The 14,514-nt window shown below is 44.3% G+C and overlaps 1 protein-coding gene across 3 annotated transcripts in view; it reads right to left on the bottom strand.

Annotated features, from left to right (window-relative positions):
* zgc:56622 (uncharacterized protein LOC326033 homolog) overlaps positions 1 to 14,514 on the bottom strand; it is a 65,235-nt gene that overhangs the window by 36,685 nt on the left and 14,036 nt on the right. The window contains exon 2 of one of the 3 annotated variants that reach the window (XM_061919972.1): positions 8,793 to 9,492. In XM_061919972.1, coding sequence (XP_061775956.1) covers positions 8,793 to 8,873 — 81 coding nt within the window. In that variant the 5' untranslated portion in view covers positions 8,874 to 9,492. Of the gene's footprint in view, positions 1 to 8,792; positions 9,656 to 14,514 lie in introns of those variants that run through there. The other 2 variants (XM_061919974.1, XM_061919975.1) reach the window with 2 other exon arrangements.

Genomic DNA, 14,514 nt, shown 5'->3' with positions numbered 1-14,514 from the left:
CTCAGTTATGTATTTATTTTGTTTCAACTGTCACCTGTCAGAATAAAGGAAAATCTACTTTAGTGTCGTGTTTTGTCATTTCCCTGTCTTTTCCTTGTTTATGGTGTTTTCTTCAGTAATTAGTCCCCAGCGAGGCACACCTGCAACTAATCCCTACTGAGGTGTATTTAAGCTCCTCACCGACAGCTGGGTCCTGCTGGTTATTGTTTCCTGTATCTCCCACGTGCAGACGCCCCTTTTACCTCACCAGCCTTGGTATGTTGTTTTTCCTTCATTTGTGTTTTGCCTAACTTTGTTGTGTTTGGTTTCTAGTCTCCTTGAGGCAGTAGAGACTTTTACCCTGCGCCCTAGGGCGCCCTGGCGTTTCCACTGCCGACCACTGGGGAAGCTGTTTTATTTAGTGTACATAGTGTGCCTTTTCTGCCCCATCGCCGTTTGTTGAACTTTTGGACTTATTAAATTATTATTTTATTATAATTCTACCTAGCCTCCCATCTCTGCATCCCGGGGTCACCCCCACTTGACCCGGCCACATCATGGACCCCGCAGAGACCGACCCGGTCAGAAGAACTCTGCACCAACAGGTCAAGAGACTAGACCAACAAGTAGAACAGTTTAGCCTACTTGGCACATGTGTCAACAGCATGCCGGAACGCCAAGACGCTCATCTTGATGCGCTAGAAAGACAACTGGAAAATGTACTTACCGCTCTACAGGCGATGACCCCTCCTACAGCCGACCCAGCAGTCCAGTGGAGACTTCCTCGCCCCTCAGAGATTCTGTTGCCTGACGACCCCCCTCCTGCAGCTTGTCCACCTCTCTCGAAGCCCGAGCCATTATCTGGCGAGTCAGGTGACGTGCTTCCTTTCCTCACTCAGTGTGAGATCTATTTTGAACTTTTACCCAAGTCCTTTTACTCGGAAAGAGCCCGCGTAGCGTTTGTTATGTCCCACTTGAGTGGCCGGACAGCTGCCTGGGCCAACGCAGAAAGGGGACGCCAATCCTCTGTGTGCACGCCGCTTTTTCCAAAGCCATGAAGAGCATTTTTCAACGCGAGTTGCCAGGACGCGAGGCCGCACCATCATCACTACGCGTACAGCAAGGACAGCGCAGAGTCACGGACTTCGCCATCAAATTCAGAAGGTTGGCAGCTGAAAGCGGATGTCCCACTTCCGCATTGGCGGGCGTCTTCTCTCTCCGATTGGCCGATCGCATCCGGAAGCAGACTCCCGACAGCCTCGATGAACTCGTCACTCTGGCGGTGGGGATTGAAAATTGCTTCATTGACTGGGAGAGAGAGAGGTTCCAACGCCAGAGACTCCGCCCTCCGAGACATAGTGGGAGTGGCCAGGGAGCGCGTCAAATTACAGTCGCGCCGATACCCAGTGTCGACACCCGGCCGAAATCACGCGAAGAGGATTCCATGCAGCTCGGAGGAAATCATCTCTCTCCAGCTGAGAGAGATCGTCGACTTCGCCTCCAGCTGTGTTTATATTGCGGCAAAGCTGAGCACTGCATCTCCCGTTGTCTTCATCACCCTGCCCGCCGCCGCACTCAAGCGTCACCACCTCCCCGCACTCAAGCGTCACCTACTCATCGCTCTCTAGCTCCACCTCCTCGCCGCACCCCAGCTGCACACTCTCCAGCAACCGATCCCGCTCCTCTACTACCACCTACAGGTCAGACTGTATCAAGGCTCCTATTCTCGGGCATCCTTGCCTGGGACAAGGACCAGATATTATATTGGATATTAGGGCTCTTATTGACTCTGGTTCTGATGACAATTTTATCGACGAGTCCGTTGTTAAACGTTTTTCTATACCCGTGGTTAGATTACTCAAAACTAGAGTAGTCCGATCCCTCGACGGAGGCCACCTGGTGAGCGTTACCCATCAGACTCAGCCGTTATCATTTAAATTATCTGGTAACCATTTTGAATCAATCATTTTTGTAGCTATTCCTTCTTGTTCTGCTCTGGTTGTGCTCGGGCTTTCCTGGCTATCTAAACACAATCCCCATTTTGACTGGTCCAAAGCCACAATCATTAACTGGGGTATTTTTTTGTCACACACATTGTCTGCGTTCCGCACGTCCTCGCACTGAGTCCCCGCATGTCGTTATCCAGGAAGTCATAGATTTATCGGTTGTGCCCACTGCCTACCACAACCTTAAAGAAGTTTTTAGCAAGGATAGGGCCGTGTCGTTACCTCCACACCGTCCCTATGATTGTGGTATTGATCTCCTCCCTGGTGCTGCACTCCCTTCTTCGAGAGTATAAAATATTTCTAGACACAAAAGAGATTCACTATAGGACTATATTACCACTTCGCTTGCTTCTGGTCTTATTCGTCCCTCCAACTCTCCTTTAGCCGCTGTTTTTTTCTTTGTGGAAAAGAAAGATAAGACACTTCGCCCTTCCATTGATTATCGTGCCCTCAATAATATAACTGTTAAAAATAAATACCCTCTCCCGCTTCTAGACTAAGCTTTCAACCCACTACACACTGCTAGACTTTTCACCAAATTGGACCTCTGCAATGCTTATCACTTAGTCAGAATTAAGCAAGGAGATGAATGGAAGACTGCATTCAACACACCACTAGGACATTTTGAATACCTGGTCATGTCTTTCGGCCTCACCAATGCTCCCGCCGTTTTCAGGGCCTCATCAATGCAGTCCTGCGTGACATGCTCGACCGTTTCGTGGTACTTTATTTACACGACATTCTCGTTTTCTCGCCTACCCCTGAACTACACGTCCAGCATGTCCGCTTAGTTCTCCAACGCCTTCTTGAGAAACGTCTGTATGTCAAGGCTGACAAGTGTGTTTTTCATTCGGAGTCTGTTCCTTTTTTGGGTTTTATTGTTGATAGGAGTAAAAAAATCCAGGCGGTGGTTGATTGGCCCACACCGACCTCTAGAAAGCACCTCCAAAGGTTTCTAGGTTTTGCAAATTTTTATTGTCGTTTTATCCACAATTTTAGTACAGTAGCCGAACCATTAACAATGGACCTTAGAGACTCGGTCTGCGTTTGATAAACTCAAGTCTTTGTTCACCTCTGCAACAGTTATTGTCCACCCTAACATTTCCTCTCAATTTTTTGTCGAGGTTGACGCATCTGACTCTGGCGTGGGGGTTGTTCTCTCCCAGCGCTACACCTCCGACCAGAGGCTGCACCCCTGTGCCTTCTTCTCACGCCGCCTGACCCCAGCGTAATGCAATTATGATATCGGCAATATATAGCTACTCGCTGTGGTGTTGGCGCTGCAAGAATGGAGGCACTGGCTGGAGGGCTCTAAGACTCCTTTTGTGGTGTTCACAGACCATAAGAACCTGGCCTACATTCGTACTGCTCACCAGCTCAATCCCAGAAAAGCAAAGTGGGCATTATTTTTAGCCAGATTCAATTTTCTTCATGACTTTCTGCCCCGGCTCCCAGAATGGTAAGCCAGACGCCCTGTCAAGGATGTACTCCTGACCCGAGGAAGAGGTCAAGACCGAGATGAACTTTCCGCCATCACGAGTGCTGAGAGCATTGCAGTGGGACATTGAAGGCCGTGTCAAGGAGGGACTCAAGAACGTTCCCTCTCCAAAGAACTGCCCTCAAGGACGTTTGTTTGTGATCCCAGAGCTCCATCCAGAAGTACTGAACTGGGCCCACAACTCCAAGGTCGCCTGCCACCCGGCATTACCCGTACCGTTTTCCTCCTGTCCCAGTGCTTTTGGTGGCCAACCTTATGGGCTGACACCAGGGAATTTGTATCTGCCTGTGCCACTTGTTCCCGTAATAAGGCTTCACACCAGGCACCAGCTGGTCTTCTGGGTCCACTTCCCATTCCCTCCCGCCCGTGGTCCCATGTGGCGCTGGACTCCGTCACAAGACTTACACCATCCAAAGGCTACACTGTGATATTGACTTTGGTGGACCGCTTCTCCAAGATGGCCCACTTTGTCGCTCTTGCCAAATTGCCCTCTGCACTCGAGACTGCAGAGTAGTTCGTACGCCATGTTTTCCGGCTGCATGGATGTGGTTTCGGACAGAGGGCCACAATTCTCGTCTGCTGTTTGGAGGGCGTTCTGCAAAGCCTTAGGAGCATCGCCCAGTCTTTCTTCTGGATACCACCCGCAGACAAACGGTCAGACTGAGCGGACCAATCAGGATCTGGAGTCTGCCATCCGCTGCGTCTGCCACCAGCAGCCGGCCTCCTGGGCGTTCAATCTACCATGGATTGAGTTCGCTCAAAATACCCTTGTCAGCTCTGCTACAGGCATGTCTCCTTTTCACTCTGCCTACGGCTACCAACCTCCTGCTTTTCCTTCTCTGGTCGCCGTCCCATCCGTGGCTGCCCACCTGCACCGCGCACATCAGGCCTGGCGCAATACCCGGTCTGCTCTGTTACGCACCTCAGAACGCAACCACGGTCTCGCCAACCGCCACCGCGGCACGGCACCAGACTACAGGCCCGGTCAGAAGGTGTGGTTGTCATCTCGTGACCTACCTCTCCAAGTGGACTCAAAGAAGCTTCAGCCACGATTCATTGGGCCCTATCCCATCGAGCGTATCATCAATCCCTCAGCCGTTCAATTACGCCTTCCCAACTCCCTAAAGATACACCCCTCATTCCATGTCTCCTTAATCAAGCCCATTTCCACCTGTCCCTTGAGTCATCCAGAGGTGCCTCCTCCACCTCCCAGGCTTAATGATGGCCACCCTGTGTTCTCGGTCAAGGCCATTCTGGACGTGAGGAGAAGGGGCAGGGTTTTCCTGTATCTGGTCGACTGGGAGGGCTACGGCACCGAGGACCGTTTCTGGGTCCCCCGTTCCCTTATACTAGTCTCCACACTCTTGCATGCTTTTTACGTTCGTTTTCCGGAAAAGCCAGGTAAGCCGCCAGGTGGCGTCCATTAAGGGGGGTGGGGGGGTACTGCTGTTTTGTCATTTCCCTGTCTTGTCCTTGTTTGTGGTGTCTGTTTTTCTTCAGTAATTAGTCCCCAATGAGGCACACCTGCAACTAATCCCTACTGAAGTGTATTTAAGCTCCTCACCGACAGCTGGGTCCTGCCGGTTATTGTTTCCTGTAACTCCCACCTGCAGACGCCCGTTTTACATCATCAGCCTTGGTATGTTGTTTTTCCTTAATTTGTGTTTTGCCTAACCTTGTTGTGTTTGTTTTCTAGCCTCCTTGAGGCAGTAGAGACTTTTACCCTGCACCCTAGGGCGCCCTGGCGTTTCCACTGCCGACCACTGGGGAACCTGTTTCATTTAGTGTACATGGTGTGCCTTTTCTGCCCCATTGCCTCTTGTAGAACTTTTGGACTTATTTAATTATTCTTTTATTATAATTCTACCTAGCCTCCCGTCCCTGCATCCCGGGTTCACCCCCACTTGACACAATTCTAACATTTAGTTCAATAAGAAGATAAAATGATGATATTCCAGCTATGTTGTATATTTGTTTATACATTGATAATACATATATTGATAATCTAATGATATAATGAATCAGACAGAAAAATTGTGTGATAGAAAAAAATGCCTGTAGTATATGGATTTATTCAATTTTATTTATGTTTCAACATGAGTTATGTGAAGGCACTTTATGAACCAATTAAAAAAGTTATTCATACTGAAGTTAATTGATTAACTCATATTTTGTTCTACATATGGTGAATGTTTATATTCAACTTGGAGAAAGCGAACCACCAGATTTAAGTAAATAATGGTTAAGCCCATTAAAAATTAAGGAGCCTTAGTTGGACATTCGTATGTGGACTGCGTTAACCCTCTAACGAGAAGAGGCAATACATTCAGACTCTGGAATGCAAAAGTTATAGCTTTATCCTGAAGGACACACTCCATGTTTATCTAAAACATCAACCTACAAGTTATGTTATACATCTGTTGTCTTCCCAGTCACTTACACACAATCATCTCCTTACATGGTCAAGTAATACCCTCCTGAATTAACGATCTCAGTGGTCAGAGTGTCCGCCCTGAGATCGGTATGTTGTGAGTTCAAACCCCGGCCGAGACATACCAAAGACTATAAAAATGGGACCCATTTCGTCCCTGCTTGGCACTCAGCATCAAGGGTTGGAATTGGTGGTTAAATCACCAAAAAAGATTCCCGGGTGCGGCCATCGCTGCTGCACACTGCTCCCCTCACCTCCCAGGGGGTGATTAAGGGAAAGGGTCAAATGCGGAGGACAAATTTCACGACACCAAGTGTGTTGAGACAATCATTGGTACTTTAACTTTAACACACCCACACAGAGTAAGAAGGAATATAAGACTGTGGTTCGGCTCCTCCAAGAAAGGAGCGCCTCATTGTTTTGACTCGACCTCCTCAAAGTACTGCAGTCCTGTATAATGACGCTCGCTTGTAACAAATAAACTTTTGGTTGAGTAAAGCGTCTCCGACGTCTCTTTTGATCCAGCCGCACTCTCCAGTCACTCTTTGTCCGGACGAGGATGACAAGACCAGAAATACGCATCAATACCTTAAAGACAACTAACATAAAGCCACATGAGCAAGCACTTGGTGACGGAGGCAAGGAAAAACTCCCCTCTCGGGGAGAAATCTAAAATAGAATCCATGCTCCGTGGGGCGGCTCTGTATCGACTGTTGTGTTGAGATAGAGACAGAGTACAGGGACAAAGGGTAGCTAGAGATAGAGAGACAGATAATAGATAGAAATAGCAAGACAAGGAGTAGTTTAAGGATAGAGGGACAGAGAATAATAGTGAAGGCCCGATTGTAGCTGAGATAGGCGCCAGCGCCCCCCGCGACCCCAAAAGGGAATAAGCGGTAGAAAATGGATGGATGGATGGTCTGTATTAGGATAGCTTCAGATAAAGAGATAGAAGGTTGATAGAGAGGCAGAGTATGGGGACAGAGGGTATATTAAGATAGAGAGACATAGGGTAGATAGAGAGACATGGGGAATATAGAGATCGAGGGACAGAGGTCAGCTAGGTATTGAGCCAGAGTAAAATGCAGTGATGGGCAGTAACAAGCTACATGTAGCTAAGCTTTGTAGCTTAACTTAATTTTCCAATAGCTTGGCACACTTTTTTAACAAGTAACTTTTCCTGTAGCTTAGCTTATTTTAGACCAATGTAGCGAGGTAGCGAGACGTTCAACACAAATTTAAGAACACACGTTTTGAGTTCATGGAAAGTTTTTCTGCGCATAACAATTACCAACTGTACCCAAACAAGACATTAGTCGTTGTGTTTTTATGTCAAGATTTAGATGGATGCTGTTTTTTTTTTTTTTTTTACTATTTTCAGAGAAAATTAATCACATAGGGGTGAGCCAAAGAAAAGGCAAACTAAATAAATTCATACAGTGGGTTGTGGGTTGTAGGGTGTCCCCAACTAAATGACAGATAGTAAATAGTAATGGCCATTTGTACACCCTCAGTTACATTAACATTGATATTATGGATATGGGCCCATGAATAGAAATGCCGTTAAATCCAGCTTTGATGTAGCAACCCACCTTTGCCATGTAGATTATAGTGTAGCTTGCTACAGTACTTTGGGGATAGCTTCACCCTGTAGTTTAGCTACATTTAATTGAGAGTAACTTGTAGCTTAGCTTACTACATTTTCCAAGTAGCTTTTTCATCACTGGTAGAGTGACAGAGGTTGGCTCGAGATAGAGATATATAGTAGAGGGAAAGAGGGGAGCTAGAGATTGAGAGACGGAGTACAGATACAGAGTAGAGACAGAGTCCAGATATAAAGACAGACAGTAGATAGAGATAGAGACGCAATGGGTAGATAGAAATGGAGAGACAGTAGAAAGCCAGAAGGTAGCTAGCGATAGAGACAGAGTGGAGAGACAGAGGGTGAGATAGAAAGAGGAAATAGGACAGAGGGTTTTGCCGACTGAGAGTCAACAATAACACTGACAATATCAACAACAATATTAGTGACAAACAACAATTGACACTCATGCTGATGTTAAGATTGACAACTCTTCACGTCTTGATGTTTTATTAATGTCAACTTTTTAATTTTAGATCTTTTGTTCAGCTGGATTTCATTGTTGTTGTAATTATTCTTTCTTTGTGCTTTCATTTGACAATTTGGAATCTTTCATATGCATTATTTTTTCTTGTCTGTATCTCGGATGACTCATGTTTCTTCCTTTCAGTTTGTTTTTACTTCTCGTTGCTGACCTTTGTGTGATCATGTGTGTATCAATGTTTGGGTGTGATCATTTCTTTTTTCAATTAATTCATTTTTGTGTGTGATCATTTCTGCCATGCACTAAAAAATTTCACCTTGTTTGAGTTTCCTAAATAATTAAATTTACCGCTCTGATGTAAGAGCTGCTTTCAAGGTCACTTGCTTCTTGTTTCCAACTGTTATGTGTCAAAATAAAAGTAGTAACCGTAATCTTCCTTCGCTTCCCTGATTTCATGATTCAATTATCTAGTTGTTGTACTTCAAGAGATCTTGTTTTTTCATAAATCTTTTTGCCAACTCATCAATCTTCTGTTGTCATTGTACTGTAACTTGTTGTCTGCGTTTCGTTTAAGATGCCTATCAGGTGACACGTGAGGATGTAGAGAATGTGAGCTTTTTAGGCAACATGTCAACTTTCATTACTCGAGTACATTCTGTTTTATATTGGGACTTAAAACCAGCCAACAGTTTGACAACAACGAACTACTAATCATTAATGCAAGGAAAATACCATTATTGATATTTTCTGAAAAATGCCCAAAAAAGAGTAACCTGAACAATTGTAAACTTTATGAGTGTAAAGTATTTTACCTTCCATGTCCGTAAACCTAAAAGGGGCATTTTGGAACCATCGTTCAGCTTGATGGCACGAGCCACTTGCTTTTCATCCATGTAGTCAATTTATTGAGCTGACACTTGAATCAACAGGTTGTCTTCCGTGTTTCTTGCTGCTGACTCGATGCTTCCTCTTTCACTCCATATATTGGGCAACTCCGCAACTGACTGGTTAATCATTTCACAACACATTAAAACCATCAAGCACATGGGACATGGTGGTTCAAAGGTTGCTTTTTACTTCCGACGCGCACATACACACATATGCACACACACACCATCATCATCATCGGCAGTCACTCGAAGCGAGTATGGGTAAAGTATTGTGTATAAAGGGTATCACTTTATACACAGACAGTCACCACACGATCCTTGACGGATCCGGGTCAGGGTCCAGTGGCATGGAGTCCAAGACGACTGTGGACCCTTTTCTCCTGCAGCCTTCATCAGCCATCCCAGCCGTTGTGACGCTCCATAGGTTTAGCAATCATCCTCCGGCTGTTCCACCGTCGAAGTCATGGGTTGTTATTTCCCAGATGTGGGAGTGCCTTCTTTCGCCATCACAGCCGTTGTGGTGGTTCTTACATTTACCATCTTCCGCCTGCTCCACCGTTGAGGTCTTCACTGTATCCCTGGCTAGGGGGCAGTCAGGCACTAGGCCTTTGCCAAGGACCACCTGTGGTAACAGAGGTAAATGGGTTAACCTCCTAGTGCCCCAAGACCCCTTAGAGGAGCCTCCACTGCCAGATGCACACACACACACACACACACACACACACACACACACACACACACACACGCATACGCGAATGTTGTGATACTTCCCCAAATTATTTGTTCTCAACAGTCCTCTGTGTTATTCTCTCACCGTTGTAATTTGACACAAAAAGCAGTGATGCTATCTCCTATTGAAACCCTGCAGAGAACAGTAAGAATCGGTGGTCCTGTCATTCCGACACAAAAAGCGGAGCTGAGCAGACCTATGATTGCCGGTGTTTGGTCGAATTTAGCAGCTTCCTCGAAAAAAGCCACCAGATGCGTAATTCGACAGAGGGGTCTATTTAATTACTCAGCCAAGTAAAAAAAAAAATACAACTTTAAGTCTTGGAACACTGGTTTGGATATCAAATAACCCTGGCACTATAGAATTATATTTGTTACCTTATTCAATGAGGTTATGTTTTCGGCAGGTTTAATTGTTTGTTTGTTTGTTAACAACATGAATTCATTTCTAAATGCCGATTTGGATATCAAATAACGCACCCATTGTAGAATTGCAATTGTTACCTCTGTACATGATTTTTTTTTTTCGCCAGGTTTGTTTGTCTGTTAGTTAGTGAGGTGAATTATACCATGTACCATTTACCTATATGATTGTGAGCTAGCATGTGTTCGTGGTCACAGAATCATAGACGATTATACTACTAAGGCCAAAAGTGCACATGTCCATCACAAGCACTCCAGAGAGTGGTGGCTTTTACCCCCAGGACATTGAGGAACTGAAAGGATGGCAGCAGTTGGATTTTAGGAAGAAGTGTAAACATATTAACGACATCTAGTAAGAGCCCCTACCGATAGGAGTAGAGATCAGGGGTTGGAGGTCACCTGACTTCATTGATCAAAGTGACAACGCCCAGGTGTTGTTCACATTTGTACATTGTTGTCCTGACTGACCGGCCCCAAGGCTAGAACAGCAAAGGGTAAATGTCTTCTTGTAAAAGGTATTTAAGGACATTTGCCCAAGAAGAAATTCCGCGTTGGCATCTTCTTGGCTCATCACTTATCACAAGGCCAACAAATATACAACATTAGCTACATGAATAAGTTTATAGATGCTGATTTGGATGTCATATAACGTTACCAATGTAGAAATGCTGTTATTATCTCTGTAAATGAGTTCATATTTTCACCAGGGTTTGTAAATTAGCAACACTGTTTGGACGGATTTTGATCACATTTTCAGAAAATGTCTAAAATAGGTCCTGGAACAAGTGCTTTTCTAGTTTTTATTGTTTATAAATGGGCTTGTCAAATACTGTAACTTTTTTTTGGAAGTAATTAAGTGACCGTACAGTACTACAGACAAGCAAACATGAATAATGCATGAATTTTAGGTTAATCAAGGTTCATACAGTTTTTGTTTGTTTTCTGGAATGTAAAATAATGCTAAAAATAACCACAATAAATATCTGATCAATGGCCTTCTGCTGACCTCTGATGGCTAAATGACTGACTTATAATCATCTATTATAGGAACTACTATACTAATAAATCACTGATGTAAATTTTGTTACAAAGTTATAACAATTAGTAACAATTAGTAACAATTAGTAAGTACTCGGAAAAGGGGTAGGATTAAATAAACTTCGCTTCTAAATAGAATTGATATGAGATTATGTCATGTATCATATCGTAAGTGTATTCATGTTCAAAATAAACTATAGTCAATTATATGATATATGAATATGTGCCGAAAATTTAAGTTAAAGGCCTACTGAAATGAGATTTTCTTATTTAAACGTGGAGAGCAGGTCCGTTCTATGTGTCATACTTGATCATTTTGCGATATTGCCATAGTTTTGCTGAAAGGATTTAGTAGAGAACATCGACGATAAAGTTCGCAACTTTTGGTCGCTAATAAAAAAGCCTTGCCTTTACCGGAAGTAGCAGACGATGACGTCACCGGTGTGAAGGCTCCTCACATCCTCAGATTGTTTAATATGGGAGCCTCCAGCAGCAAGAGCTATTCGGACCGAGAAAGCGACAATTTCCCCATTAATTTGAGCGCGGATGAAAGATTTGTGGCTGAGGATATTGATAGCGAAGGACTAGAAAATAAATAAAGAAATAAATAAAGTAAAAAAAAAAAAGGCGATTGCATTGGGAGCGATTCAGGTGTTTTTAGACACATTTACTAGGATAATTCTGGGAAATCCCTTATCTTTCTATTGTGTTGCTAGTGTTTTAGTGAGTTAAATAGTACCTGATAGTCTAAGAGGTGTGTCCACGGGTGTGTTGACCCCAGTCTCTGAGGGAAGTCACGGCAGCTGCATGGACGGCACAAGCTCCGCAGATCTCCGGTAAGAGGCGACATTTTACCACAATTTTCTCACCGAAACCTGCCGGTTGAGAAATGGGTGGGGATCCATGTTCGCTTGACCGCTCTAATCCATAGTAAAGCTTCACCTCCGTGAAGGAAACACCGTGTGTTTGTGTGGCTGAAGACTAGAGCTTCCCACCTCCATCTTTCTACTTTGACTTCTCCAACATTAATTGAACAAATTGCAAAAGATTCAGCAACACAGATGTCCAGAATACTGTGTAATTGCGCGATGAAAAAAGACGACTTTTAGCCGCAAGTGGTCCTGCGCTAATATGTCCCCTCCAACTTGAGATGTCACGCGCACGCGTCATCATTACACGACATTTTGAAGACAAAACTCCCGGGAAATTTAAAGTTGTAATTTAGTAAACTAAAAAGGCCGTATTGGCATGTGTTGCAAAGTTAATATTTCATCATTGATTTATAAACAATCAGACGGTAGTGGGTCGTGGTCGGTAGTACTGGGTTTCAGTAGGTATTTAACTGAGTAATTCTCAAATGGGGGTACGCGTACCCCTGGGGTACTTGAAGGTATGCCAAGGAGTATGTGAGATTTTTTAATAATATTCTAAAAATAGCAACAATTCAAATACCCTTTATGAATATATTTATTGAATAATACTTCAACAACATTTGAATGTGAAACTGTGAAAAGAAATGCAACAATGCAATATTCAGTGTTGACAGCTAGATTTTTTGTGGACTTTTTTTCCAAATAGTTCAAGAGAGACCACTTTAAATGAGAAATATTTTGCACTGTTATACAATTTAATAAATCAGAAACTGATGACATAGTGCTATATTTTACTTCTTTCAATCAATCAATCAATCAATCAATCAATGTTTACTTATATAGCCCTAAATCACTAGTGTCTCAAAGGGCTGCACAAACCACCACGACATCCTCGGTAGGCCCACATAAGGGCAAGGAAAACTCACACCCAGTAGGACATTGGTGACAATAATGACCCAGTGGGACGTCGGTGACAATGATGACTATGAGAACCTTAGAGAGGAGGAAAGCAATGGATGTCGAGCGGGTCTAACATGATACTGTGAAAGTTCAATCCACAATGGATACAACACAGTCGCGAGAGTCCAGTCCAAAGAGGATCCAAGACACAGCAGCGAGAGTCCCGTTCACAGCGGAGCCAGCAGGAAACCATCCCAAGCGTAGGCGGACCAGCAGCGCAGAGATGTCCCCAGCCGATACACAGGCGAGCAGTACATGGCCACCGGATCGGACCGGACCCCCTCCACACGGGAGAGTGGGACATAGAAGAAAAAGAAAAGAAACGGCAGATCAACTGGTCTAAAAAGGGAGTCTATTTAAAGGCTAGAGTATACAAATGAGTTTTAAGGTGAGACTTAAATGCTTCTACTGAGGTGGCATCGCGAACTGTTACCGGGAGGGTATTCCAGAGTACTGGAGCCCGAACGGAAAATGCTCTATAGCCCGCATACTTTTTTTGGGCTTTGGGAATCACTAATAAGCCGGAGTCCTTTGAACGCAGATTTCTTGCCGGGACATATGGTACAATACAATCGGCAAGATAAGATGGAGCTAGACCGTGTAGTATTTTATACGTAAGTAGTAAAACCTTAAAGTCACATCTTAAGTGCACAGGAAGCCAGTGCAGGTGAGCCAGTACAGGCGTAATGTGATCAAACTTTCTTGTTCTTGTCAAAAGTCTAGCAGCCGCATTTTGTACCAACTGTAATCTTTTAATGCTAGACATGGGGAGACCCGAAAATAATACGTTACAGTAGTCGAGGCGAGACGTAACAAACGCATGGATAATGATGTCAGCGTCTTTAGTGGACAGAATGGAGCGAATTTTAGCGATGTTACGGAGATGAAAGAAGGCCGTTTTAGCAACGCTTTTAATGTGTGCCTCAAAGGAGAGAGTTGGGTCGAAGATAATACCCAGATTCTTTACTGTGTCGCCTTGTTTAATTGTTTGGTTGTCAAATGTTAGAGTTGTATTATTAAATAGAGTTCGGTGTCTAGCAGGACCGATAATCAGCATTTCCGTTTTTTTGACGTTGAGTTGCAAAAAGTTAGCGGACATCCATTGTTTAATTTCATTAAGACACGCCTCCAGCTGACTACAATCCGGCGTGTTGGTCAGCTTTAGGGGCATGTAGAGTTGGGTGTCATCAGCATAACAGTGAAAGCTAATACCGTATTTGCGTATGATGTCACCTAGCGGCAGCATGTAGATGCTGAAGAGTGCAGGGCCAAGGACCGAACCCTGGGGAACTCCACACGTTACCTTAACGTAGTCCGAGGTCACATTGTTATGGGAGACACACTGCATCCTATCAGTAAGATAAGAGTTAAACCAAGACAGGGCTAAGTCTGACATACCAATTCGTGTTTTGATATGTTCTAATAAAATATTATGATCGACGGTATCGAAAGCAGCGCTAAGATCGAGGAGCAGCAACATAGATGACGCATCAGAATCCATCGTTAGCAATAGATCATTAGTCATTTTTGCGAGGGCTGTCTCCGTGGAGTGATTTGCCCTGAAACCGGATTGAAAGGTTTCACATAGATTGTTAGACGCTAAGTGTTCATTTAACTGCTGC

This window comes from Nerophis ophidion, linkage group LG14 (assembly GCF_033978795.1).
Source record: "Nerophis ophidion isolate RoL-2023_Sa linkage group LG14, RoL_Noph_v1.0, whole genome shotgun sequence".
Taxonomy (NCBI): domain Eukaryota; kingdom Metazoa; phylum Chordata; class Actinopteri; order Syngnathiformes; family Syngnathidae; genus Nerophis; species Nerophis ophidion.
Note: the sequence above shows the minus strand (reverse complement) of the source record. Positions and strands in the feature narration are given on the sequence as shown.